The following is a 23,988-nucleotide window of genomic DNA, read 5'->3' on the forward strand; positions in this document are numbered from 1 at the left end:
GACAACACAAAAGCCTGTTAGTAGAAAGGGAGGGGCAAAGACAGTTTTCCCAACACACTGGTTTGCTCAACCATCCCACCTATCATCTCATCAGCACACGAGGCAATAAAAATTCAGTTAGTTCTTTGTTTCGAATGATTTCTGGGTAGACAGGCCTGCAGTAGACCATTCATTGCGAACTAAAGTAGCGTCAGCCCATATATAAAACAACAGAAAGCTGTAACACCTACCTTCATAGCTAGTAAGGTTTTTACATACATTTGAATACTTAAGTGATTATTTACTTGTCTCATCATCATCTATTAAATGCATAATTCTCAAGCTATGGAGATGATGACTTTTAAAACAATGTGCCCACCTCCCGCCCCTAGCTGTGTATCCTACCCTTTGGAAGTTTTTTCAAAGAAGGTCCTGGCCCAAGCTCTGAGACCCAGTTTCTAGATTTGAGAACCAGCCATCCAGGTGAAAATGATGCTGCTTTTGGTGATCTCTCTCAGGCTGTGATTCAAGAGCCCTTAAAAATATCCAGCAGAGTGTTTCATGACCTTTTAGAAAGTTGGTTGCTGAATTACAGCACCATATGGATAGTTGACAGACCAACTTGTCTGAATGAAAATGCCAAAACGTTTACAGTGATGTATCTTTGAGGCTAAGCATGCAGAATGAACAACTCCACAAAAATGTGGCAGTTCTTTAATGTTGTCAGGATATCATGTGCTGTACCAGTTACTGACCATTGATGCTAGTAGGCTCTTTGTAAGAGTTGGACATGGACAGTTCAATTCAGTTAATGCAAGAGCCAGGCTTCTTTTCATCATCTGTACGCTAATCAAGGGACGTTAGATGTATTTCAAATTATTTTAATACCATGTGTGGTAAAAAGCTATTTTGGCTTTTTCCCAGCTTTCTACTTAAGGTACTTGTTATTCTTTGCATCGATGGAAAACTTCTGGCCTCTAGTGGTCAGATGACACATGAACAATTAACAGTGTGCAGAGAAAAGAGAACTGGATGGTTTTATCTCCTTCAGTGAAAGAGGTGTTCGATAATAGCAGCATAATAGTCAAAAGCAACAGCCTCTCTGATGCTCCAGCAGAGAAGTTCTAACTTTAAACAACCACATGTGAATAGATGTGTTTGTCTCCTAAGACATGAAACTCCGTATTTGAGAATTCCAGGAATTAGCTGGCAGTTTGTTCCTCTGCAAACAGCAGTTGTTTGACTTTAAGCAGCAGAGCAGGTGAAAAATGCAGATGTGCAGCCTTTTACACTGAAGTAAGTAGTAAAATTCACTGGCCAATTTTCATTTTTTTAAAAAGTTTACTCACCTCATTGTTGCAACTTTTTTATGTGCCCTGCTGTACGTTAAGGAAAAAAAAATGAACTAACTCCAAGATGTGTGCTTATTAGAGCTCTGACTTTAGCAATTAAAACACTAGTAAAGGAATAGAAAAATCACTAAAATTGCATGCATATTTTCTGCATTTTGAGTGAAATTAAAATGTCTGTCTTAATTGGAAAGAAGTGATTTTGACCTGCTAGTTTGAAAATGGGTTTTGAGCTGCTTATACAGGTGTGTTTCTGTAAGCAGACTCTGCTTTATAGAATTTCTGTTTGCTTTGGCTGTGTTGACTGTGCTTTGATTTTTTTGAGAATCATTTTGGTGGTTTCTCTTTTGTGAAGGACACTGAAGCCATGAAAAGAGCTTTAGCCTTAATAGATTCAAAGATGAATCAGGCAAAAGGTTGGCTGAGAGATCCGAATGCACCTCCAGGTAATATTTTAAAAAAAGACCCCAACAGCACAAAGTATTTTGATTTTTAAAGGTCTGAATAATTGTGTTGCTTAAGCCAAAATTGCCTTTAAGCATTAATAACCCATACATAGTGGATCATGCTGTAGGAGCCTGTATTTATTCCTTTCTGTGGGTACTGGAGATGGACAAGTTGTGTCTAATGACCTGGAAAGTGTGGCTTCTTTTCAGTTGCCTATATAATATACTGTGTATAACATACATGGTTTTTCTTTGCATCCCACTAGTAAAATCAAAACCCTGTAACTTGCATTGAACAGTATTTAACTGCAGTCATTGCTAATACTTAACATTCCTCCTTTTGTATTTTCAAATTTGTGTAACCTCAGATTTGCCTAACAGAATCTCTTTAAGCATTTTTCTTTCAGTCTCGACATAAGATTTTTAACATGAAAATCTGCCACAAATACTGTAACTACAATCACCTTTACTTAGATAAAGGTTTTTCGCCTTTGTGTGCCTCTTTAAAACATATAGAACCGGATATAAGTCTGTTCTATTTGGACTTTGAAAGTCTGAAAGACTCTCTCTGGAACTGAAGCCAAAATAATATAGTTGTAGAAGTTGGACGTGAATTATTGTTATCTGTCGAGCTGCCGCTTATACTACTTCTGACCTCATTCCCCTTGCCACACTCAATTCCAGAAGCCTCAAAGTTACTTTCAAAGCCTTCTGTCATCACCACTGACAATTCATGAAATCAACTATTAAAAATTCAGTAGCTAAGGACAAATGCAAATATATTTGTAGAACTTGCTGCAAATCAGATTTTACTGGCTGTGTTACTATGGAATCAGGGTGGGTTGCAAGTAAATGGAATGGTCTTGCATCTTCTTTAGCCAAAATCAAGTCAGATGCACAGCTGAAGTAAACTCTACGTGATCTTGCCATGTTGCTCTTCCTAAGTTACAGATTCTATGAGCTATGATAACGGAATGATTAAATTACTTCAAATACATGATGCACATTAAGGTTATGCTGTATTGTTTCAGAAATATTGTCACATTGTAATTATCACATTAGGTGTATATCTCATAGTTTTTGATATATGTATTTTCATGGCTGAACCTAGTGCAATTAATGTGATGGGACATGATGAGACTAGCAGTTTACTGATACATGTCAAGGAATGTCTTGCTTGTTTTACTAACTAACTCTGCGTCTTAGGTGATGTTGGTGAGCAGGCAATCAGGCAGATCCTTGATGAAGCGGGAAAAGCAGGAGAACTGTGTGCAGGCAAAGAACGCAGAGAGATTCTGGGAACATGCAAAACTCTGGGCCAGATGACTGATCAACTGGCAGACCTCCGAGCAAGGTAAATCTATTACTTTTAACACACAATCTTCCAGTACTGTTAAAACAGTTTTTCTGAACTTGCAGTTGTGTCACTCCCTCACCTGTAGGAGTGCAGGCCAGTAGCTATATTTTGCCTTTTTTTACTTCAATCTTTTCTGAAAATTTTAATATGTTCTAATATGTGAAATCTTAATTATGTAATACGATGAGCAAAATTGCTCAGGTAGATAATTTGGAGTTTTTTTAATGTCAAACACATAACCTTCCTCCAAATTAGGCAGAAATGAAATTTTAAACTCCGTTAAATCTGTTCTCCAATGAGGATATACCCCAATAACTATAAGATAGATGAATATTCTAGTTTTTAGGTGTTTGTGGGGATGTTAGACTACAAGCAGTAGTTGTTGAAGTTGTCAGGCACTGATAAATTCTACTGAACTCCATGTGCGTTTCTTGCAGAGTTTTATTTAACCAGAGCCTGTTATCAGTCTTCTGCCTCCTCATTAGAAATTGGTTATTCTTTCACAATGGTGTTTTGAATTTAAGGGGTTTTGGTTTTGGTTTTAGGCAGCAGATGAGTCTCTTTAAATGTACTGTATATTTTTGATGTTGGGTACTATGGCCTTTTGTTCTTTGGCCAGAAAGTAGGAAGCATGATAATCCCTTGTGAAGGCATGAAGGCAATGAGCTAAGAAATAACTATTCCATGTAATTTGAACACTATAACCCTTCCTTTGAGTATAAGGAATTTTTCAGCTGCTTATCAATGTAGTAAATCGTTAAGCTAGAGTTCTCTAACACTGGTTTCTTTATTTTATTTTAACACTTCTCCCCACCCCTCTAAAAATATAACACTCATACCCCAGAAAACTACTAATTGTGATCCATTAGGGATATAGGTAATGGTCTTGTGGTATTATATTTTATCCTAAATGTTAATGTGTCTTTCAATTAAAGAAAGCAATGCAAGTTAGGATGTTTTTATTTATTACAATAAAAATAAAGCTTTTAGGTCCTGCATGGCATCCTTGTCTCTAAACTGGGGAGACAGTAGCTGTGGGTGCCCCATCCCTGGCAGTGCACAAGGCCAAGCTGGACAGGGCTTTGGGCAGCCTGGGCTGGTGGAAGGTGCCCACGGCAGGGGGTTGGAACTAGAAGATCTTCAAGGTCCCTTCCAATGCAACCCATTCTATGATTCTATGAAAATAAGCAGCTTTTCTGACGTAAGGCTCTTGTGAAGCGCAGGATGTGAGCAAATGCAAAGTATCTGGAGAACTGTGTTTTGAATTACCTTAAGAACAGATTCCCTGCCATCACTTTAAATCCATAGACTGCCAGGCTCGCAAGTGTTGCAATGATACGTACACAAGCTTGGAACAGTTCTATAACTTAATTCCACGAAGAGTGGTTAGTTTGCTATATAAATGCAAAACAGGCCAAAATTTAGGAACACTGGTTATAGTCATTAAACTGATGTATATTAGTTATAACAGTGGTAATGGATGGGAAGCTGGTTATAGTTTATCTTGGATTTCCAGCTGATTGATCTGAGAGAACGTAAGAGCTGCTGTGTACCTGTATTTGCACGGAGTGTTGGAAGTTAGGCTAAACTCTTGCTTTTCTTGTAAGGTAGCAGCTGGTGTCAGCTTCGTATTGTGTGAAATATTTGGAGGTGGAGCAAGAGACAGAACTAAGAATTACTAACAAAGAAGTTTATTTGCTGGTTTAATGTGTAAATAAATTCAATGCAGCCTGTGAGAAAAAAGATTATAAAGAAACATATCTTGAGATTCTGGCCTGACTGTGTAAATACACCTTAGCATCTCAGAGGCATGCTTTTCATCCTTCCAATTACTATGGTCTTTTTAAAGTTAGTAGTTTGATAAGGTTAACATGCTCAAAAAGCTTTCCAGTAGTTGGGTTATTTTGGAATGAAGTATGAGATTTCTTACGCAAAACTAATGTTCTCAGGCATATGTATCTGAAGTTATCTTTCTATCCAGCGTTTAACTCCTAAGCATTTGAACAAACAGTGGTAGTGCTCAAATTGTTTTTTGCAGTCCTGTAAATTTGTATTGCTAGCTCCCTTTTCACCATTTTAAGAAGTTTTACTGACAGCCCATAACCTTTAATCTACTTTGTCAATGTGATTGAGGCAACTGAGGCATCTTGTTTTCACTTACGGACTTGCTGTCCTCCCTCAGGTATGGTGACATCACTCCTGCATGTTCTGACTGACTTGCAGCGATCTATAAATGAGGAGATAACAGGCCTTGCCATGGGTACTTTAATGGACCTGTACCCTCAAATAACCTTCGTTTGGGACACTTGGAATATTCATTCTTCTGAGGATGCTATAAGTCCAGTTCTGGAAATGAGAAAATATGCTATTAGTTTTAAACTCTTCTTATTGTGGTGTTTCTCCTCAGTTATTTTTGTTTTCCCACAGAAAAAAAATACCTGATTGAATACTGTATCTCTTGCAATAATTGATGGGAAAGCTCGTAAACAGGTTTTGTTGCCTCATCATTAGAAAAGAGCTTTGTTCAATCCTGAGCTGAATCTGTGGTGCTCTTTTTGTCTCGGGCAGAGGGCAGGGTGCGACACCCATGGCTATGCAGAAAGCACAGCAGGTCTCTCAAGGTCTGGATTTGCTCACTGCAAAAGTGGAGAATGCAGCCCGCAAACTGGAGGCCATGACGAACTCGAAGCAGGCAATTGCTAAGAAGATTGATGCTGCTCAGGTACCACTAATGATTTAATAAATACATCAGAACATGATTGCATTACTGTTGTTAGAGCTGCTATACTGAACTATGGTAGTTGTTTCCAAGCACAACAATTACTTGTTAGGAAAAACGTATAGGAGATACTTGCTTTTACAAAGAAAAATCTTAAATTCAGTAGTTTACAGGGTGCTATGAGTTTTTCTACAGTTTATGATCATTTTTTTGTAATTTTTCTAGCATTGCTAAAAAATTCAAGGTTATGACATTAAAAAGAGGAAACACCTTAAATTTGGACATAAACTGATCTTTATTAAAGAAAAGAGGAGTTTCAGACTGCACAGATTTACCTGTGAGCCCTTTCCTTGGGCAATGTTTTGGGAGCAGAGTTCAGGATTTAGAACTTTGTACTCATGACAAAACCAAAACAATGGTAATGAAACTACTTTTTCTTTTAGTTGATCCTTTCTTTTTGTAACTCTTAAATTTCTCTTAGTGGTCAGCCTATTACCCAGGGATGATGTTGGTCATAAAATAATGAAATTCTATATATACCTTATCTGAATGTGTATATGTCTATATAATTATAAATATATATATAAAATACATTAATATTATTTATAATATTGAATAAAATGATGAGACTTTTTAGGAAAAGCTTTGTAAAGAGCATCTGCGTTTTGTTTTTTCTTTTACTGAAAGCCAGATCATGAGTCTCTAGAGCCACTCATTAAATTTTACTTCTGAAAAAACCGTTGGCGAATGTTGGAGAGAGAGAGAGAGAGAGAATGTAAAATCTTTCAATAGATACCATCTAGTTTGACATCTTTTTCAAAACATAGGATCTGTCAGACAACAGAACAACTTCATGGTATCTAATAAATTGTTTTTGAAATGTATTTTCTGTTAAATAAAGTTTTGAAAGCTGTATTGGTATTTATTTTTGTTTAAAAGTCTCTATAGAAATAATGTTACTATTTATCTTCACTCGTACGCAACTTCTTTCTTTTAAGAATTGGCTTGCAGACCCTAATGGGGGCAGCGAAGGAGAAGAATGTATTCGGGGAATTATGGCTGAAGCGAGGAAAGTCGCAGAATTATGTGAGGAGCCTAAAGAAAGAGATGATATTCTTCGTTCCTTGGGTGAAATCTCTGCTTTGACAGCTAAGCTGTCAGATCTGCGACGACAGTACGTATTATTTTATCACCATTGATTTATTTGAATTACTTTCATTTGCAGCTCAGAGTGCTGAGCAAAATCAGATGATTGAAGATTAATTGGAGAATATATTTTCCTCTGAAAGAGGAACTGGGAATGGACATCTTATACTTCTGAGTTTCTGTCCTGCATTTAGTAAAAACTGAATGTGAAGAATTTTACACTTCCTGGAGGGGGAAGCTAACTTTTTAATGTTCTTTAAGAAATTCAATTTATAAAATATGGTATCCTTTTTAATGCTTCAACCTAATGAATTCTATTCCAAATCCCAGCTTGCACTACCCTCCTCAAAAACAAAACAAAACCCCCAAACCCCCCAAAAACACCAAAGAAAGTAACCAGAGTGGTATTACATAGAAAATATTTTCTTGCTCCTACCTGTGGAATATTTGACAGGCAAACTGAAGCCGAAAGTGAGCTCCTTTGTACTGTCAAGGCAATTCAAAGGAGTGAAGTAATGGGAAATTTAAGTTGGTTTATACAGACAAATGTCATCACTTTTTTTTGCTAAGCAGTTCACTAAATGGCACATTGGAGTATCTACCACTTCAGTCAGTGTCAGTGTTCTAAGCTGCAACTGCAAACTATATATAAGACATGATATTTCTTTATCAGTTCTGCAGAGGATGCTTGAGAATGGAAGTGGAGAAACAGTTATTGTATAAACTGTGATCTTCATCTATGACCAGCTGCAACATGGAGAAAATTTTTTCTTTCTTCACCAGCTGAAAACTTTAATCAAGATTTTCATGAGATTTAGCTGCTTGAGGCCTTGATGTGCTTACCTCTTTTCAAGTTTATATATAGCCTTGGGTCTGTTGCTGTATACTTTTCTGCTTGTAATATGTGTGGCATTATTGCAGTTGCTAATAAGACAGCCACGAGTATGAGAAATCAAAGTCATAAATCAGCATTATCAATGACAGTACCATGCCTTCCCCCATCTCAGGGCTCTGTTGAACATACGTAATATCCAGGTACCGCAGCAGAGAAACATGAGGTAGGGGTTTATGGATGACAGATCTGCGTTATTTGCTTGGAGACTGAAGTGTCAAATTTTACCTTATTTAAGCAGATGAAGTACCTTTCGTTGTGCCTTCCTGCTGAATTTGGGATAAGCTGTAAATGATCTTTATGCGACTATCCTTTTTTTTCTTTTTAATCCTTAGTGGGAAAGGTGACTCTCCTGAGGCCCGTGCATTGGCTAAGCAAATAGCTACATCACTTCAGAATTTACAGTCCAAAACAAACAGGGCTGTAGCAAATACTAGGCCAGTTAAAGCAGCTGTCCATTTGGAGGGAAAGATTGAGCAAGCTCAAAGGTGGATAGACAATCCTACAGTTGCTGATCGGGGAGTAGGTAAGTGCTTCTGCATGCTCTTCCCACCTTGGTTTTAACGTATGTTTTCTACTTGGCTTTTCTCCCCCTCTTCCTGCTCTTCTGATGACTTGTAATGATGTGGAGATGAATTGCAGTGCTTGGAATTTCCAAGTGCTCTCTATTGGAGTCAATAGGCTAGTTATGTAGGAGTACCTGACAGCCGTCATGGTTTAACTCCTGTCAGACCACCCTAGTTCAAAAAGATGCATCTCTAGCCAGAGTTGCTGTAATAAGCAAAAGGAACATAATGAGAATTGAATTTTTCTATGGGTTTGAACTGCAGTTACTCAGTGATAAACTGCAGAAGATCCTTTCCACTACCTAGAAAAGTGTTCTTAAACCCAAGAATTCTGAAGCATCGCTTTCTTCATGGTGCATCCAATTTATGCTTTTAATTTTTTGTTTCACCGTCTGTTAATGCAACACCACTTCTTGCATTGTAGGCCAGGCAGCAATTCGGGGTCTGGTTGCAGAAGGCCGTCGTTTAGCCAATGTCATGATGGGACCCTATCGTCAAGATCTGCTTGCCAAATGTGACCGTGTAGACCAACTGGCTGCCCAGCTGGCTGACCTCGCGGCCAGAGGGGAGGGAGAATCCCCTCAGGCCAGGGCGATTGCTGCTCAGCTTCAGGACTCGCTGAAGGTAAAAATCTGCTCCTGTGCAGTGAAACACATGACATGCTGAAGTATTTGCACTCCTCTGATAAAGTGCTTGTGTGTGTGAGGCATCAATAAAAAACAAAGTGCAGCAAACCCCCAGTTGGTTCACCTGAGATGCTTAAAGCTAACTTTCTGCGGAGGCCGTGATGTCAAGCTGTAATTCCAAATGAACAATTACAGAAGTAAAATTTAAGTTCATTTTAAAAGAAGATAGCATGCTAACATTGCAGATTTGAGGGGCAAGGTCTCAAATCGTGCTGTTCATAGCTTCTGATGCCACTTCAAGGAGCGGTACGTAAGCTTCTTGTATTTCAAATTACATAAAGAATGAATCATTGATCATGCTTTTAAGATCATTGTATCTTAATGGCTGCCATTGTTTTGGGCTCTTTTTTTTTTTTTTTTTTGTAGAAGAGGTTTTATGGGATTTGAATACCTACAAACTTAATATTCTTGTACTCCTTTTTTTTTTTTTTTTTTCAAAGGACCTTAAAACACGGATGCAAGAGGCAATGACCCAGGAGGTTTCTGACATTTTTAGTGACACCACAACTCCTATTAAATTGTTAGCAGTAGCAGCCACTGCTCCCTCTGATGCTCCCAATAGAGATGAGGCAAGTATACCCAGGTGGTCTTTCCCCCGTGTGAAACTTCAGTTATTGTTTAATTTTGCCTGAATTGGTCTTTTGAAAAATGAAGAAGTATTTCGAAAAATGGATGGATACTTTTTTTTCTCAAGCTTGTGATACATGCTTATTAATTCTGACAGCATAATGATTGCCATGCAAATCTCTCAGGACTCTTGGAGATTGCAAAGTATGCTGTACACCCCTGGAAACTGTATTGTCTCTGACTTTGGTAAATGTCAAAGATTTCTCCCTGTGATGTTTGTACCACGTTGCCTTCAGCAAGCTAAAAATTCTTGTGCAAAAATCACTGACATACCAGTTAGGGGACTGTATCTCTCAGCATTATATAAGCTGATTATAATAGTCAAATTTATGCCAGGATTGATCAACAGATTTAATCTGTTCTATTGCTGGATAATGTTGCCTGTACTTCAAAGCTGCTGGGTGCATAGGAAGTGTCTAAAACTCTGACTGGCAGCTCCGTTTGGCTAGTTGATTTAAACATGGTCACAACGATTCCTAAGGCCTTGGGGAATTTAGCTTTATGACAGGATAGCTTTTTGTCGAAGTATTCTGTGCCTTGAATAGCTAAGGACTGTGGAGGGAGGGAGGGTTTTTCCAATGCGAACCTTCAATTTTTTAGGGTAAAACCCCATATCTGTCTTTCAGATGTAGTTACTTTTGAATTATGGATTTGTAATGTCGGTGAGCTAAAATGGTTTTAACGCGGTATGTGTTAAAGCAGTAGTCATCAGGAATTAGTGACCTTAATATCTCGAAGCTGTAAAGTGTGGTAATATGCTTTGTTGCCCAAATGAGTTAGTAAAGAAAGTCCAGTAATGTAAAGATTAAAAAATTAGAACAGCTTCAAAGCTTTTGTGTCCTCTTTCATCCTCTCAGGAGATGAATTAAGTTTGGATGTTACGAAGGTGTCTCTGGTATTTGATAATTTGAAGAAATAGTATTCTGTTAGGGAAGTTAGGCGTTTTTAATGGCTTTTCTCTTCTGACAACTAGGTGTTTGATGAAAGAGCAGCAAACTTTGAAAATCATGCTGCTAGACTGGGAGCTACAGCAGAAAAAGCAGCTGCAGTTGGAACTGCGAATAAAACTACTGTGGAGGGCATTCAGGCGACAGTGAAATCGGCAAGGGAACTTACCCCGCAGGTTTGCTTCCTTTGTCTCGAAGGGCTTATGTTAAAAGGGCTGGGAACAGCTTCTGTGGACTTTTCTTTATGCCTCTGTTCTAGAGAAATGTTAACACCAGCAAGGAACATAGTGCTGACGCCCCTAAAAGGGAATGGCAAATATTTGTGTATATGATACCAAGCAGAACAAACTGATTAAATGACATGCCTAACTCTTCACCTTTTGGACAGAAGTGTTACTGACTTATCCTTGAACTACTTTGAAGCTTAGTAAAATAAGTGGAAAAAATGCTCTTCAATTAATTTTTTCCAGATTAAACTTGCATCTCAAATTTTGGCAGTGTAGGAAGTATTATACTTTAGTGCTTTCAAGAAGTGGTTTTAAGATATATTACGTGTAATTGGAGTTCCAGAAAAAAAGTATTTGTATCAACAAATTCCTGAAGCAGCATAAATCTTTGAGCAGCTAGATGTTGAACTAGAATCAACGAACTAGTTTTCCAAATGAGGACCTACATGTGCAGTCCTGAAAAAAACCCAAGCATTTCCAAGACTGTGTGCGAAGTCATTACATACTGATACTTCTATAATTAAAAATGGTTTCCATTGGCAGGTAGTATCAGCTGCTCGTATCCTCCTGAGAAATCCTGGAAATCAAGCTGCCTATGAACATTTTGAGACCATGAAAAACCAATGGATTGATAATGTAGAAAAAATGACAGGTAAACTAAGAATTTTTGTTGAAGATTATGCTTGTGGCTAACTAGCTGGTATAGATTTTCTCCCCGTTCTGTTTGGATTGATGAAACATGCCTAAGAGTAATGACTGATTAAAAATAAAGAGAAGTGGGAATGAGCTCTCTAAATCCAGAAATATGTATATGTTACAACATAAACAAAATAGCTTGCTTCATACATGTTAATTTTGAGCTGCAGGGGAGCAAATTTGGCTTTAGTTCTTTTGTGGGAAAAACAGAATGGCGTTACTCCCTCCTGCGATTGCTGTGCTAGCAGTGTATCACTGTAGAAACTGGGGGGGGGTTTCCTGCAGAATCTTGGTACGTTGAATGAGGACAGATAATTAAGTGGGGGTAAGAAAACATGCTCCGAATGATGCCAGCTTGATGAAAGCAGTGAATAAAAGAAAGCTGCTGATGTGCTGAATCTTGCTGAGGCACTTCAATGTTTCAGTCCTTCCAAAGTGCGGATCCTTCGCACTGGTCTGCTAATCTGACTGTATACTACCTCGTTCTCCAACCCCCTAATTAAATCGTGGGTATTTTAAATCTTACTGCCTTATCGCTATATATCACCCTTAAGTAAAACTGCAGCCGGAGGGATCTTTCCTTATGAATGAATGGGAGAGGTACGGAAAGTACTGAATATGCTTAAAGACATTTGGTGGGAGGAAGGAATCTCTGCTGCATATATGGTGTAAGCCAGTTCTTGACTCAAGCAGCATTCTGTGGTAGATGGGTAAGAGCTTGGGAGGTCATTGGTGGGAGCAAGCTTGAGCATGGTTACTGTGACAGAAGTGCCACATAATCACAAGTAAAACTGCAGTAATACATTTGGTCTGAATCCCATGACCCCTTCCGCCACTCCCCACCCCCTGAGTTGGAAATACTTACTTTTATGGCTGTGAACAGTCTCTGGAATACCAAATATCCCTTTCCACAGATGAAACCAGAATATTAACGTGTCTAACTTTTATTCTAGGGTTAGTGGATGAAGCCATTGATACTAAATCTCTGTTGGATGCATCAGAAGAGGCTATTAAGAAAGATCTTGATAAATGTAAAGTTGCAATGGCCAACATGCAACCTCAGATGCTGGTAGCTGGTGCCACCAGCATTGCCAGACGAGCGAACCGCATCCTACTGGTAGCAAAACGGGAGGTTGAAAATTCAGAAGATCCTAAATTCCGGGAGGCTGTTAAAGCAGCCTCTGATGAGCTAAGCAAAACTATATCACCGATGGTAATGGATGCTAAAGCTGTGGCAGGAAACATTTCTGATCCTGGTAAGGGTTCAGTCAGCTGATTTCAGGTGTGTTGTTTACTGGCTAAAGATGATGTGAAGTAGTGCTCCTTTTGTCTTCTACAGCTGTGTGTCACCTTTTACGCAAATATTGTGTACGCTCAAATCCCAGAATGGTGAAATCGGGGTTGTACCACTAACTGCTGAATCCTCCTCTTTTAAAATGCAGTCAAAGACCTTTGGCATATTCAAGGGAAAAGGAATCAGCATTCTAGTTAATTATGTGATTTCATAATCTTCAGTAGAAGTTTTGTTACGAGTTATCAGCAGTACTACTTCATATAAGAAAATATTACATAATTTCTTTTATTCTAAAAGTTGTTTGGGGAATTACTTTGGCTTTATCTTATGCATGTTGCATATGACAATAACATTTCAAACATGTAAATTCACTATGAACAATTTGGTAGCTTTTAAATGTATTTTTTTCCCAGATATAAGTGTACTTGGCACGGTATGATATAGAAATAATTTTCTGGGGTAGTGTTGTAGTTCTAAATATTACAAGATGGTATTAAACTGGTAATGGGATTTTTGTTAAGGTTTGCAGAAGAGTTTCTTGGATTCTGGATACAGAATTCTGGGAGCTGTGGCCAAAGTCAGAGAAGCCTTCCAGCCTCAGGAGCCAGATTTTCCCCCTCCTCCTCCTGACCTTGAGCAGCTTCATGTAAGTGCAGCATAGTTTGTAATACAATACACAGTTGTCACTGACATGTGGATTGCATGCTGACACTACTTGAGTATATTTTTATTGCTTAGAAATAAAATGCATTGTCTGGCCAGCCATGCATACAAGCAACCTTAATAAGTCTAAAAAAATACCAATCCAGCTTTCAAAAGAAGAGATTTAAAGACTGTATTTCCTTTAACAGGGCGCACTTGAAAAAAATGGATGAGGCATGGGGCCACGCAATCACATCTTGCCGTGACACTATCCTTTACTCAATCTATATACTATTCCATTGCACTAAGTAACATTTTTGCCTTTCTTAGCTGACTGATGAACTGGCTCCTCCAAAACCACCACTTCCAGAAGGTGAGGTTCCCCCACCCAGACCACCACCACCTGAAGAAAAGGATGAAGAGTTCCCAGAGCAGAAAGCAGGAGAAGCTATTAATCAGCCCATGATGATGGCTGCTAGGCAGCTGCATGATGAAGCCCGGAAATGGTCTAGCAAGGTAAGATGTTGTTACAGCTGTCTTGTGGCAAAAGGAATTTTCTTTTCTTTTCTTTTTCTTTTTTTTTTATTTTTTTATTAGTGTGTTTGGTCCAAAGTCAGCTGTCTCAATGACAGAGAAAGCCTTTTATAGACCAAATAGTAAAAACACTGCTGAAGGAGGAATTGGAAACCCTTTCAATGTTGGAGTGAACTAGGGTCAAATGTTCTAATACTCAGAATTGCTCGAATGCTTCATTATCATATCTCTGTGAACGCAAATATGCCTTGTACGCTAAGCTGTTTGTGATCCTTGGTGCTGGTATTGCCTAGAGAGCCACTAATACTTACGCCTTTCTCGGCTGACAAGCTCATTGCTATATCTAAGTGACTTTGAAAAGTCTGTATGGATGTTGCAGATGCCAGCTGCAGGAATCGTGAGCTGGTTTGTCTTAATTCCAGAAGGAGCTGCAAGTTACTTTGTAGTTAATCTGGTACATTTATGATTGGAAAAATGACCATATATAGATAGACTGGTCTCATTCTTTTTTGTAGTGAGTCACACTTGCTGTCAAGGTCAAAATCGAAGGATTTAATTTACCATTTCAGTGCTATGACAAAGCAGCGCGAGCTCATCAGTATTATAAACGCTAATATAACTTTTTTGCTTACACTCTTTTTGTTCCCCCAAGAGCTACATTCTACCTCTGGCAACAACAGAGTAAGAACTCCCGAGATTTAGGCTTCTGCAGGTATAAATTAAAGGTCAAAATTTGGCTTTTACAAATCTCCACTTTTTTTCTCTGCCAAAGTAGGCGGTGAATGAGAAGATGAACTTGAATGGCTTACAGCATCAACCTCAGTGCTTTGTGCTTTGAGAACATCTCTTTTGGAAGGACAGATAAAACACTATGAAGTCATCCTGCAAATCTGTTTGAGTGTCCCTTCCATAAAACAAAAAGCTCTATTTTCCCCATACTTCTGGATATACCAAATACCTATTTATCTTTCTGAAGGGGTAGTACTGGAACGTATTAGTCATCTCAGAAGGTAGTTTTGAGGCCAAAAGCCTTAATTTCAGCTTCCTAAAAGTGTTTTGATGTTTGAATCATAAAATGGTAACAACAATACACAATAGGTTATAAAATGCTTTTACTAGATACACGCTAAATTACTTACACATACTATACACAAGCTAAATTAAATAGCACAACTGTTAAAATATTTATCAGAGTCAAGCAGCAGACCTTAAAACTCCTTGATTATGAAAGCTCTAAGCTTAGTGCCTTTAGTTTTATGAACCACTGTTTTCATTGCTGTTTCTTTGATTTGAGACCTACGTTTGTCCTTTTAATTCTTTTTTAGAAGTCCCATTTTAGTAATGAGTACAGTTACTCTGACAGTAGTTTTGGGGGAAGAAGTTCTTTTTAAAAACATTTTTGTAGTCTCTGAAGTCACTTACTGGGTGGAAGAGGGACTGATGGACAGTGGTGCTGAGGAATATGGGTTAGACCTGGAAAGACGGAAATGTAAGGTCTTGCTCATACTAAATCGCACCAGACTGTGTGTCAACTGTCTTCTACTTTTTTGCCCAATTACATTAGTCTGCTGGGACTTCATCATGTGTTACGCTTATAGCGGGGACGAACAAGTGCTTAGTCTTAAAAAAAAATTTGATAACATTCTTCATTCTTGTAAGATTTAAAATGGATTTAGTTTTTCTCTATCTTTACAAAAGCTCTGCTGAGTGGATTCTGGGCTTTTGTGTACGCCATGTTTCTCCTGGAGCACAAACTGAACACTGCCTATTGCTTTAGCTTCCCCTGCCTTTCCACTCATCCGGATAAATCACAGAATGAGGGATATTTGGAAACTTTTCATTAGATTAAGACATAAACAGAAGTTGTCTTTGAAGATGGGTGAATTTGGCAGTATGTAAAAGTTACAGCTTCCTTCCAAAGCTTCAATGTGTTTTTATTCGTGTAGATGTTTTTTCTATAAAAGGCCATATCTTAAGCAAAACACAGCTGAAAACACGTAGTTTTTGGTAGGGGTAGTTTGACTTCTATCGCTCTTGGCTTTAGTCAAAAGAAATACAGTTAGCAAACTTGTAGAATGTTTTTGTATTGAAATGTTGCTGTATTATAAATGTCTGTATTGTTATAACACTTACCTCTTCCTTGGGATCTATCCTAACACAATATATTTAATGTATTAATATATTTTATATTTATAATATACTTGCATCCTCTCTTTTCTTTTTTTTAAGGTAATGGATACAACATATTGTGGCAAAACAGTATCACATGCTTCATAATCCTCTTATTCTACTGATTCTGTACCAGTCTGGTTTTAAGAACTGTAATATCTACAGCATTAATAGCATTCCGCATCACCTCCTCTTCCCATAATACTTTTTTTCTTTTCCATATTATCTGCGGTAGTTCAATACTCGCTTCTACAGTGTCCCTTGTCCCACCTTTTTTTTTCTTTTTTTTAAACCCTACAGCAAGCAGCGTCCGTGTTTTTTCTGTTATCATGCTGCGCTCTCTCCTTGCAACATACACATGAACGGGTTTCCATACAAAGCTTTCTATCGGCACAGATACCACAGTCATCGGCTGCTGTGCCTGCTTCTATGCAGTCGAAACGGCTTTCATGGAAACGGAAACTCCATTCATTTCACCATTGTCTTGCCAGTAAAATGTTGTTCTCCAAGCCAGCCTCTGTCTGTAGAAGCTGTACGCTCCGATGAAAACTGTTGCTGCATCTTTGAACTGTAACTTCTTAAAATTTTTGGTAACTTCGCTTCACAGGTGAAATGTTTGTTTCCTTCCGCTCATCTTGTATTCCTTCCCCTCCTCCCTCTGACCTGAACAGAGAGCTGCCGTATCAGATCCTGGGAGACCAAGAGGATGTTTTGGTCACTAAAACAGCTCAGTTCATGCTCTTCTACCAAATTCTGCTTCTTGTACTAACTGTCCCGTTTCTCCACCCTTGCTGCCACCTGCAAAGCCTGATGTGACTGTGATTAATGAAGCGGCTGAGGCTGGTGTAGATATAGCTGAGGAGGATGATGCAGATGTTGAATTCACTCTCCCCTCTGACATTGAAGATGATTACGAGCCTGAGCTGCTGTTAATGCCAACCAATCAGCCTGTTAACCAGCCCATTCTGGCTGCTGCTCAGTCTCTACATCGGGAAGCAACCAAGTGGTCTAGTAAGGTACTCCTGAGTCTCCCCGGGGACTGATCCGTGTGCATCCAGCCATTTGGAACGCTGACACATTTGCATCACTCTTGATCCCTGCTGGGCCCGGCCATTCTGAATGAATAAGTGTGTCTGCACTTCATTCTAAGGACTGAGAGTGGCTTCACAAGTTGCTAGATCTGTTTGTCAGTGCCGGATTGAAGCTTGATTTGGGTCACTTATTAATATTCAGCGGCTTCCTCTCCCTTTGCACCTGCCTGTTCTTCTCTGTTATGGCAGTTTTCAGACTGTTGTAGGGGTCGTCTTCCCTCCCCCTGCCCCGTTCTTTTTTTCATTCGTTTGGGCTACCTGGGAAGCCATGGTTAATGGTTTCTTAATGACTTCCAGATACAGCAGAGTATACAGCAGTCAAGAAGTCATTTAACGTGTCTGTTGTGCTTTGCTTCCATTGATGCCAGCAATTAAAATACCTTCCAAGGAGGAATGGCTTTGTGTGGCAGTGTTTATGGAGGACGACTGACTGTCTGCTGGCTTGCACTTGGCTGTATTGCAGTTGCTGGTCTTGAGAGAATTCTTTTATGAAGAAGCTGCACTGAATGCTGGTAGCTGCTGAATTGAGGGTGTGTTTATATGGAACCCGTGGAAATCTAACTGAGGTTCAGACATTCACAAGTAGCCTGTCTCTTCTGTCTGAACACAAATGTTTGCAAGACTGGTCACTTTTCATATAGCATGCTGCAAAAAATAAGGTTGGTGTCCCATAACAAAAAAGGGTTAGGGATGTGTGTGTATGTATGTGTATATGTGCGTGCATATGTTGACGTAGATAGACATACTAAACTATTCTAATAAAAAGGGCTTTAAAATTGTTCTTGTCCTTTTCAGATTCTGATGCTTGGATAACTTGTTAGAGGGCTTCGTAAATGACACTGGTCCTCATTTCTTGGTCCTCCTACGTGAAAACATGGAAAAGCTTTGTGTTATGTCATTTGTATCCTGTCTGGTTACACTAGCAAACTGTTTAGCTTTTAGGTCACGGTAACAAATAGTTCAGCTTTTTGTCGCCTGTATTTGTAAAATATCTGGGATGACTTGAATTTGCTGGTAGTGAGTCAGGGAGGTATGTCCACAGGGATAGAGAATACATGTGCTAAGCTGGGTTCTCACTGTGTACTCGCTGCTGCGAACTGCATCGGTCATTAGTTGTGCAATTATGCTGAGGAAAGAGCGTGCTAATACTTAAACTCACTCTGCTGATATTTCACCCACACAATAGGGATGCTTCATGGCACCAAAGAGTTCGCTTTTGTCCCTCCATACACTAACAGACTACTAACAACTGATCCTCTGGGTCTGCTTGTCCTTGCACTAGGTTTCTCTCTGGAACAGTGTAGAAGGAATGGTTTAGCCTCAGTCCTACTTAATCTCTCAGGAGTATTTCTGTGACTGTAATTTTGATGTACAGGAAACCTGGATTTTAATGAAGAAATGTCTCTAGATTATCTTTTGAGCACCTATGTTCTTCTCTCCTGGAAGCTTTATCTTAAAGGGGGAGATTTTGTCAAAAAGGAAGACTTACTTTCAAGAAATAACCTTAAAAAAAAAGTAATCGTTGCATCTCCCTGTGACAAAAGTTTTTGTATGTTACAGATTCTCTTCCATTTGTCCTTTAGCATTATAGCAGCATAGCTCTGATGCTTTCACTGCTTCAATTTCAGATGTCACTGGAAATTTTATGCTTGACTGTTATGACTAATTATTTAACTTAATTAGTGCTATTTAGTTTAACAAGCTATTTAGCACCTTTTTTTTTTAATTAAAAAAAAGCCTTTTATGGGAAATCTGGAATTTCAAATGCTAATAACATGCTTTATCTTAAAACCTAGCCAGCAGAGCAGTAACTCTCATTCCATGGACAAACTAACACTTTTTTTTTACCACTTCTTTTCCAGTTTTGAAGCGAACCTTTTTTCCTGAGTGTTAGAAAGAAAAATGTCAGAAACCTATAATTAGTACAGATCTTTCCTGTTCCTTGAAGAAACCTCTTCTGTCACAAATGGTTCTTCCATCCTTAAGTTCTTGAAAGGGTTGCTACCAAAATGTACGCTGCTGTTGTCGTGACGTCTGTGAAGCTTCTGCCCCGGCATGAACACTAACTCGTGTTGTTCTCTTCAGGGTAATGACATCATTGCTGCCGCTAAACGAATGGCGCTGCTAATGGCAGAGATGTCGCGCCTGGTGAGAGGAGGCAGTGGAAACAAGCGCGCCCTTATTCAGTGCGCGAAGGATATTGCTAAGGCGTCGGATGAAGTCACTCGATTAGCCAAAGAGGTGGCAAAGCAGTGCACTGACAAGCGCATAAGAACAAACCTCTTGCAGGTAATGGGTTGTAAATGCCTCAAATACTTTTTTCTGTGCCTTTCTTAGCGTGAGCGAGCACAGGAGTTGTGGCAGTACATCGTGTACATCCTGGGCTTGTAAAGCTTTGTCAGGTTCTGTGTCTGTTTTTAGATCCCATGGCCGTATATATTCTGTGAAGTCAGGATTTGTTTACAGGTGAGTGGAAGATGCTTGTGTCCAAAGAGGTTTTGAAAAATACTGTGCTAGGAACACTGCTCTGACCTAAGCCTGTGTTGCTGTGTATTTCATCTACTCACTCCTTCGTGTCAAAGGGTAGTAGCAGAAATATAACACTCCTTAGTTTTGCAGTCTTAGCTAAATATACGTCATCCCATTCCTAACCAAGCAGACCTTGGAAAGATTATCTTGAAGAAAGGAAAAAAGTTGGCTCCATCCCAAAAAAATCCTAAAGCATGTAAAATCAGATTCAAGTATCCTACCAGTATTTGTCAGACAGTCTTAAAGGTTATAAGGTTGCCTCCGTGCTTATTCCTTATCTGGTAGTAAAACAAAACAAGAAACTATATCTGAAAACACAACAGATAATGTATGGCTTCACTTTACAATGCCAAGTGGTTTTTATCCCCATTCCTTCCTTAGGTCTGTGAGCGAATCCCAACCATCAGCACACAACTGAAAATTCTCTCCACTGTCAAAGCTACCATGCTGGGCAGAACCAACATCAGCGATGAAGAGTCGGAGCAGGTAAGAAGTGTAAAAATTGATGGTAGCGTGGAATTGCTGATCAGTTTTATGGGGAAGAATATACAACACGTACTATCAGCTGTTCTGGGAACTCGGTGTTTGGAAGCTTACCTCACCTGTTCAGCGAAGATAATTTTAGCAAAGCACCTTGCTTTCTGGCTCAAAAGCTACAGTTTAATAGAGGAACACAAAATCCTTCCCAAGCCAAAAAGCTTCTCTGGTTCAAACTTTTATACGAACAGTTGGTTCGTCTCCTTGATTTAAGTAAGAGTGAAAAGCAAGCCAAGGGGAGAACTTGCCTTCCAGAGCGGGTTTGACGAGGGAGGCGTAGCAGCACGCTCTGGTGGGTTGTACTTCAGCTGATTCTCCAGCAACATGGCGAGCGCTTGCCGTGCACTTGTGTTACCTTCCAAATGCGTGTTTTCCGTTGAAATCCTGCAGTTTGGGCTTCTGAGGGAGATGATTCCGCTTTGAGACACTAAGCTCTTATTCAGATTTTGAACAAATACACAGTGAGAAATGGGGAAGTCTTGTTCTGAGTCAGGGATAACACTTGCTGGTTTCCAGAGGCTAGTGGTTTCATTTCCTTCTTCACGGTTTAAATCGGCAATAAACTAATTTAGATGTTTGTACTGGGAGCCCTCGTGCACAGTGGGTGTCCATGCTGCTGTCCTGCACATGGCATTCACTGATCTACTGGCGAGTTTTCTTTTTCTTGACAGGCAACGGAGATGTTGGTTCATAATGCCCAGAACCTCATGCAGTCTGTGAAGGAAACTGTGAGAGAAGCTGAAGCAGCGTCCATTAAGATAAGAACAGATGCTGGATTCACTCTTCGCTGGGTCAGAAAGACCCCTTGGTATCAGTAAACACCACAGGAGTATCGTTTTCTGTAACATAAAATGCCTTTTTTTTTTGGAAACAGAAGAGATACAGTCACGGCAGCAGGTGCTGTATACGTGAGCTTAAGATTAGCTTATGCTGATGCCCCATTCTAAGGGTGTGAATTATAAGAGAATGCATTTCAAATGTCTTCGGAACGCGTTTGATATCAAACACCTCAAAACTGCTTCCGACAGTAGACAGTTCTTATCCTTTATCTTTTTTTTTTTCCTTTTGAAGAGTCTCTTCATGAGTTCCGTACTCCCAGAAGCACATTTCATTTATGCACTGTGTATTCCAGTAGTTCCCACATGATGATATAAAACGTGGACCTCACTTTAAGCTTAGTGATGAGAGTCTAGGACACGACTGGTTACTTGGCAGGTTTTTTTAGGGACGATCGATACAGAAACATTCAACTTTTCCACAGGATTTTAGCTGGCTGTTCTTAAACCATGCAGAAATGATGGAAGGTGTGTGTGGGTTCATTTAAAGGAGGGGCAGCAGAACAGTTGTAAACTGAGGATTAAAATTCCATGTCTGAAATGGTATTTTTTTGCTTTTGATTTTTGCATGGCAACAGTACTTTTGACAAAAACTGGAGCTGTCTTTGTCAGCCCCCCATCACCCTGTGGGTAGGCGCTCCAGGGCTCTTGGTCCGTACTGAAATGCGTCGCCAGGGATGTTGGTGGCACACTGTTGGCAGCTTGAGCCTTACAGCTGGAGACCTTAAATCATGGAACTCTTCGCTTCTTGCTCAGTTCAGCAACGCATTGAGCTGAAAACTCCTGGTTCCCTTAAGGTAGCTGCATGTCCAGGACCAGAATATGCCCAATGCTCCAATGCTGGCTCTTTCCTTTTGAAAACCAAATGAGCACAAGCAATTAATTCTTTTTTAACTCTTCCCTCCATCTAATGTTACTCCAGCCACTCAAGGCGGGAATCGAAAGATCGTCAATTGAAAAAGAGCTTTTGCTTCACTGCCCTTGTTTACAACAATGCATGAGCTTTCTGAAAGCCAAGCGCTGCAGGGCCATGAAACCCTTTTCAGGTAGTCTGGTGGCTACCAGCAAACAGTGGTTCCTAGGGCTGAACGTACTGGGGGATTTTTACTGGTCTTGACAGCGGGAGTTTGGAGGCTCAGAATCTTTATCAAGTTCTATTAATAGTGAATCGAACAAAGTGTTTACTGTATCTTTAAAAAACCCCAGAAAAAATGACAATAAAAAAACCCCAAACAACCCTCCAGTTACTAAAATAGTCTTGGGGGGTGTTTTTATCCTTCCGTAATTGAACATGCCTTCACACATATGAATATATATTCACACACACATTCTTTTAATTGCTCTGCAGCCTCTTTTGGCATTTGACAGAACGGAGAATTATTTTAGCACGAGTCTCCGTACACGTGCGAGGAACGCTTTGCCCAGACCCGCTGCCCTCTGCATTCCCTGGCAATCGTGGCACGATCAGACCCACTCTTAACAGAAGTGCCCTCGTGGAAAAACTGCTCAGTGGCAGCAGCTGGAAGGAAGAGCCACCGGGCAGGTGCCTGTCCTTTGCTCCTGGCAGTGTCACTCTGCCCTGGGCTCGCTCCCTGCCCCCGCCTCGATGCACTGATGGCTAAAAAGGGAAGTTAAAGCGATTGCGATAAATCTGCCTCAAACGGAGCCGGGCAGGGGCAGTGAGCGCCTGTAACCGGCTCCGTGTGCTGGCTGTTAGGGAATACGCGGTACCTGGGGTCTTCCCGTAGCGTTCCCTTCCTGCGGTTACCTGCAAGGGGAAGAGGGAGGCCGGGGTGCCAGAGCCTTAACCTGAATGTCTTGCATTTGGTTGGTTTATACCAGCTCTCTAACAGAATGGTGATCTAGTAATTTCTATTTAATAGTAAATAACACTGAATAGGTAGAGGTTATTTTGAAGGGATTTTCTAAATAGTCTTCCCGTATTACTTTTCAATGCTCCTCATGTTTCCCTTCCCTGCCCCCAATTCAAGCTTCTCTGTGAGATATTTTTTTTTTTAGCATCACTGTTTAGTTGCTTGACTGATATTAATGCAATATTACTAATGCCTTTAATACATAATTTTTTATGCCAAAGATCAGTTTTTGTTTCTTGAGGAATGTTTGCAGGAAAGTTATGAATCATGGTTGCCTTTGATATTCTTCCAGAATGTTTGCTCTAAGTTCTTGAACTGTTTTGTAGCAGCTAAGATACTTGTCCACCTTATGCAATTACTGCTTTTTTGAACACTATTGGTCTTCAGACCTGAAATGCAGCAAAAAATCAAAAGAGACCATGAATGTCACTTAGAAATGTTTTACCACTATAAAACTTTGTTTATAAACCAAAATGTATTGTATAGTCTAATGTTTTCAACTTTTCTTTGGTTCTGTTGAAACAATAAAAATGCATTTGTACAAATGTCAGCTTGTGACCCTTAATGGTAATGGAGCAGTGGGTAACGGTGTAGAGCAGCAGCAAGTCAAAGCAGCAGAAATACTAAAGCAAAACAACAGTTATTTCTGCATTTTTCTGAACAGGAAAAAGTGCAACATTTCTCAACCAGAAGATTAAAACAAGTTGCTTCTGTCTTTTGTGCCTGTAAAACTGGTCATTAAAAAACTTAGTGGAAGTGGTGGTCCAGGAGGAGAAAATGGGAGTTTGGGCTTTGCCTGACCGGGTCGGTAAGGGAAGGACGGCTGCTCTGGCCAGTGCCTGGCT

At 39.7% G+C, this 23,988-nt stretch overlaps 1 protein-coding gene across 3 annotated transcripts in view; it reads left to right on the plus strand.

Moving 5' to 3' along the window:
• VCL (vinculin) overlaps nucleotides 1-23,693 on the plus strand; it is a 60,422-nt gene extending 36,729 nt beyond the window's left edge. For 2 of the 3 annotated variants that reach the window (XM_005443854.4, XM_027812157.2), the window contains 15 exons: nucleotides 1,684-1,774; nucleotides 2,981-3,128; nucleotides 5,700-5,853; nucleotides 6,849-7,024; nucleotides 8,224-8,414; nucleotides 8,879-9,078; nucleotides 9,581-9,709; nucleotides 10,741-10,890; nucleotides 11,485-11,593; nucleotides 12,591-12,893; nucleotides 13,453-13,577; nucleotides 13,904-14,089; nucleotides 19,453-19,656; nucleotides 20,278-20,382; nucleotides 21,105-23,693. In XM_005443854.4, coding sequence (XP_005443911.1) covers nucleotides 1,684-1,774; nucleotides 2,981-3,128; nucleotides 5,700-5,853; nucleotides 6,849-7,024; nucleotides 8,224-8,414; nucleotides 8,879-9,078; nucleotides 9,581-9,709; nucleotides 10,741-10,890; nucleotides 11,485-11,593; nucleotides 12,591-12,893; nucleotides 13,453-13,577; nucleotides 13,904-14,089; nucleotides 19,453-19,656; nucleotides 20,278-20,382; nucleotides 21,105-21,251 — 2,418 coding nt within the window. In that variant the 3' untranslated portion in view covers nucleotides 21,252-23,693. Of the gene's footprint in view, nucleotides 1-1,683; nucleotides 1,775-2,980; nucleotides 3,129-5,699; nucleotides 5,854-6,848; nucleotides 7,025-8,223; nucleotides 8,415-8,878; nucleotides 9,079-9,580; nucleotides 9,710-10,740; nucleotides 10,891-11,484; nucleotides 11,594-12,590; nucleotides 12,894-13,452; nucleotides 13,578-13,903; nucleotides 14,090-17,082; nucleotides 17,293-19,452; nucleotides 19,657-20,277; nucleotides 20,383-21,104 lie in introns of all 3 variants that reach the window. The other variant, XM_005443853.4, reaches the window with a different exon arrangement.
• The last annotated feature ends 295 nt before the right edge of the window (nucleotides 23,694-23,988 follow it).

The sequence above is a fragment of the Falco cherrug genome, chromosome 9 (genome assembly GCF_023634085.1).
Source record: "Falco cherrug isolate bFalChe1 chromosome 9, bFalChe1.pri, whole genome shotgun sequence".
In the NCBI taxonomy this organism is placed as follows: Eukaryota; Metazoa; Chordata; class Aves; order Falconiformes; family Falconidae; genus Falco; species Falco cherrug.